This window comes from Electrophorus electricus, chromosome 1 (genome assembly GCF_013358815.1).
Source record: "Electrophorus electricus isolate fEleEle1 chromosome 1, fEleEle1.pri, whole genome shotgun sequence".
In the NCBI taxonomy this organism is placed as follows: Eukaryota; Metazoa; Chordata; class Actinopteri; order Gymnotiformes; family Gymnotidae; genus Electrophorus; species Electrophorus electricus.
Window position 1 is genome coordinate 14,878,981 of NC_049535.1, and position 2,500 is coordinate 14,881,480.

The following is a 2,500-nucleotide window of genomic DNA, read 5'->3' on the forward strand; positions in this document are numbered from 1 at the left end:
ATGCCCAGAGGGCTCCCTGCCCCCATCCCGCCGTTCAGGAAGGGCGCCGGCGTGCCGTAGCCATGCGATGCCATCATCAGCTTGTAGTCATTGAAGTCCAGTGGCTCGGATTTGATGCTGAGGTGAGTGGGTTGCTCGTGTGGCCCGAGGGGCTTGCCGTTCTCCAGCTTGTGCCTGAGCTGGGTGATGGCCGCGTTGGTCGGGGACGAGGACGCTGATGTAGGGGACGAGCCAGACTTCATGCTGTTCCTCATTCGGCCGTTGACGGTGATCAGGCCGATGCACTTCTTACTACTGATGTGAGAACTGTAGGAGCCCGAGTGGGAGAAGCGCTTCTTGCAGTTTGGGCATTCGTACGGCTTTTCTCCTGAGAGAGAGAGAGAGAGAGAGAGAGGGAGCACAATGTCATCCTGCACTGAGCGTCTGTGGCTCAATTTCTTAAAGAAATATATTTGATATGAAAGGTGCATTTTGCGTCTAGAGCAAAATGTAGTAGGAATCAATACTGGGGGGGAAACGGTTGATTTATATAAAGATGAACAAAATAAAGCATCAGGCAGTCTGATTAAACTGCTCGCTTTTGAGCGATATGGGGCGAAGCCAGCGAAGCCGCGCAAATCATCCTCTGCTGGCAGGAAGCGAAAAAAAACAACAACAACAAAAAAAAAAACCAGGGATCAATTTTTGAACATCCACTGAAGTTCAGAACAGTCTTAACTGGAGGTAATGAATATTCAGAGAGAGCGCGCCCGCCTGCCGCTACCCACCACTGTGGATCCGCAGGTGCTCCTTCAGATGGTGCTTGTATTTGAAGGCCTTGCCACATTCTGTGCATTTGAACTTGCGGTTGCCAGATCCCTGGTTCAGCAGTTGGTGCTACAGGAGAGAGGATATTTACATGAGCTCCTTACAAACACAACGGGAGAAGAGTTCAGTACATAATCGCAATCGGTGGCGGGCGCGACGAGCCAAATGGCGCCAGCCGCCCCACCCCGCCTGGCCTGGCCGGGCCTCCGTGGCTCCGCTGAGCCGGGGCGAGTGCAGCCACGCTCACGATAACAGAGGACCGCATACCTTTTAATTTCCTGACTCGCGTGCCAGCGAGACAGGGCTTTGGAATCTGGCAACACCGTGAAGTAAATAAAAGACTGCGATTTTAAAGAGTTTTTTTTTTTTCTCCCCTCATTAGAGAAGGCAATCTGATCCACTTTTATTAATTTAGGATAATCGCTGGAATGAGACCCTGCATATTTAACGAAGCCCTCCCTTAGCATACCTGAGAATGAAGTTAATTATGCCAAAAAAGGTGGGCTTGGGTAAATGTTACAATTTGATAATTGGAAGTGTGTTTTCAGGCGGCTTTACGTCTTCAATGGGCTCTATAATAACGCGTGAGTGTGGCGCGAAGGCTGGGCCTTCATTTTCGTGTTCAAAGATAAAACATTGGCGGTGCGGCCCACGCATTTGCAATTCAAAGCGGAGACGGTGGAAAAAAAATAAGAAAAAGATCAATATAATCAGCATATAATAGCGATAACAACGGCGACGTCGAGGACGAGGTGCGTAAGCACGGGGTAACTAGGCCGCACCAAGCGCACACAATTAATTCAGAGTGGGAGGTGAGTGTGTTAAATGGCCAGGGGTTCACAGAGGGCTTGTGAGCGGTGGTGGAGCAGAGCCACCCGGGAGCCACGCCGGCAACTGGCAGGGTGCGTGAGCTCGGCCCGCATTCCGGCGGAGACAGATGGTGTAAGGCAGGACACAGGGAGGATTGTTCAAACAGCAGCAACCTTCGCAGATCAAGCGGTGAGCCGGGCGGCCCAGCGCCAGGGAGGGACCCCGTCACACGCTCGTATGTTGCTGAGTTGCATAAACAAACAGCAACAGCTGCTGTGTGTGTTCACCCCCACCCCCACCCCCCACGAGGACGGAGGTAGGGTGTAGCTGCGCCACCGTTAATATAATACAAACGTTCTTCGGCGCTAATTGTGAATGGCAGCAGGAGAACAAGCGGGAAACATGGGGGTTCCAACCCCGTGCGTGTGTGTGTGTGTGTGTGTGTGTGTGTGTGTGTGTGTGAGAGAGAGAGAGAGAGAGATGTTGTGGGCGGTTGTCTGATTGGGTATTTAGCATACGATTGGCTCATAGTGACTAACACTCCCTTCCCCCACATGGAGAAAATGTTTAGAATTTTTACAGTAAGTAAGTTGGAAAAATGGGGAAAACCCTCCTAATGTCCTAACAGAGACGGATTCATGCGAGACAACAGTGAAAGGTTTGTCTAAGTCTCTGGACTTAGTCATGAAATGTGTATTTGTGATTAATATAGAAATGGAGTTGGGGGGAGGTGGAGGCATTTGGCCAAGAAATGACTAAACAGGAAATCGGGGAGTGTAACAGGAGCACTAAAATGCAGCCTTCGCCCGGCCCTGCTCCTGGACATAAGGCCTGTCCATTTGGACAAAACGCACACTGCTTTTTGACACCATCGGATTTTAGC

General features: G+C 50.8%; 1 protein-coding gene across 6 annotated transcripts in view; it reads right to left on the reverse strand.

The window, feature by feature from the left end:
• zeb2b (zinc finger E-box binding homeobox 2b) overlaps positions 1–2,500 on the reverse strand; it is a 79,385-nt gene that overhangs the window by 8,603 nt on the left and 68,282 nt on the right. For all 6 annotated transcript variants that reach the window (XM_027019306.2, XM_027019304.2, XM_027019301.2 and 3 more), the window contains 2 exons: positions 768–876; positions 1–367 (listed from right to left, as the gene is read on the reverse strand). The exon at positions 1–367 is cut by the window's left edge and continues 1,624 nt beyond it. In XM_027019306.2, coding sequence (XP_026875107.2) covers positions 1–367; positions 768–876 — 476 coding nt within the window. The remainder of the gene's footprint in view (positions 368–767; positions 877–2,500) is intronic.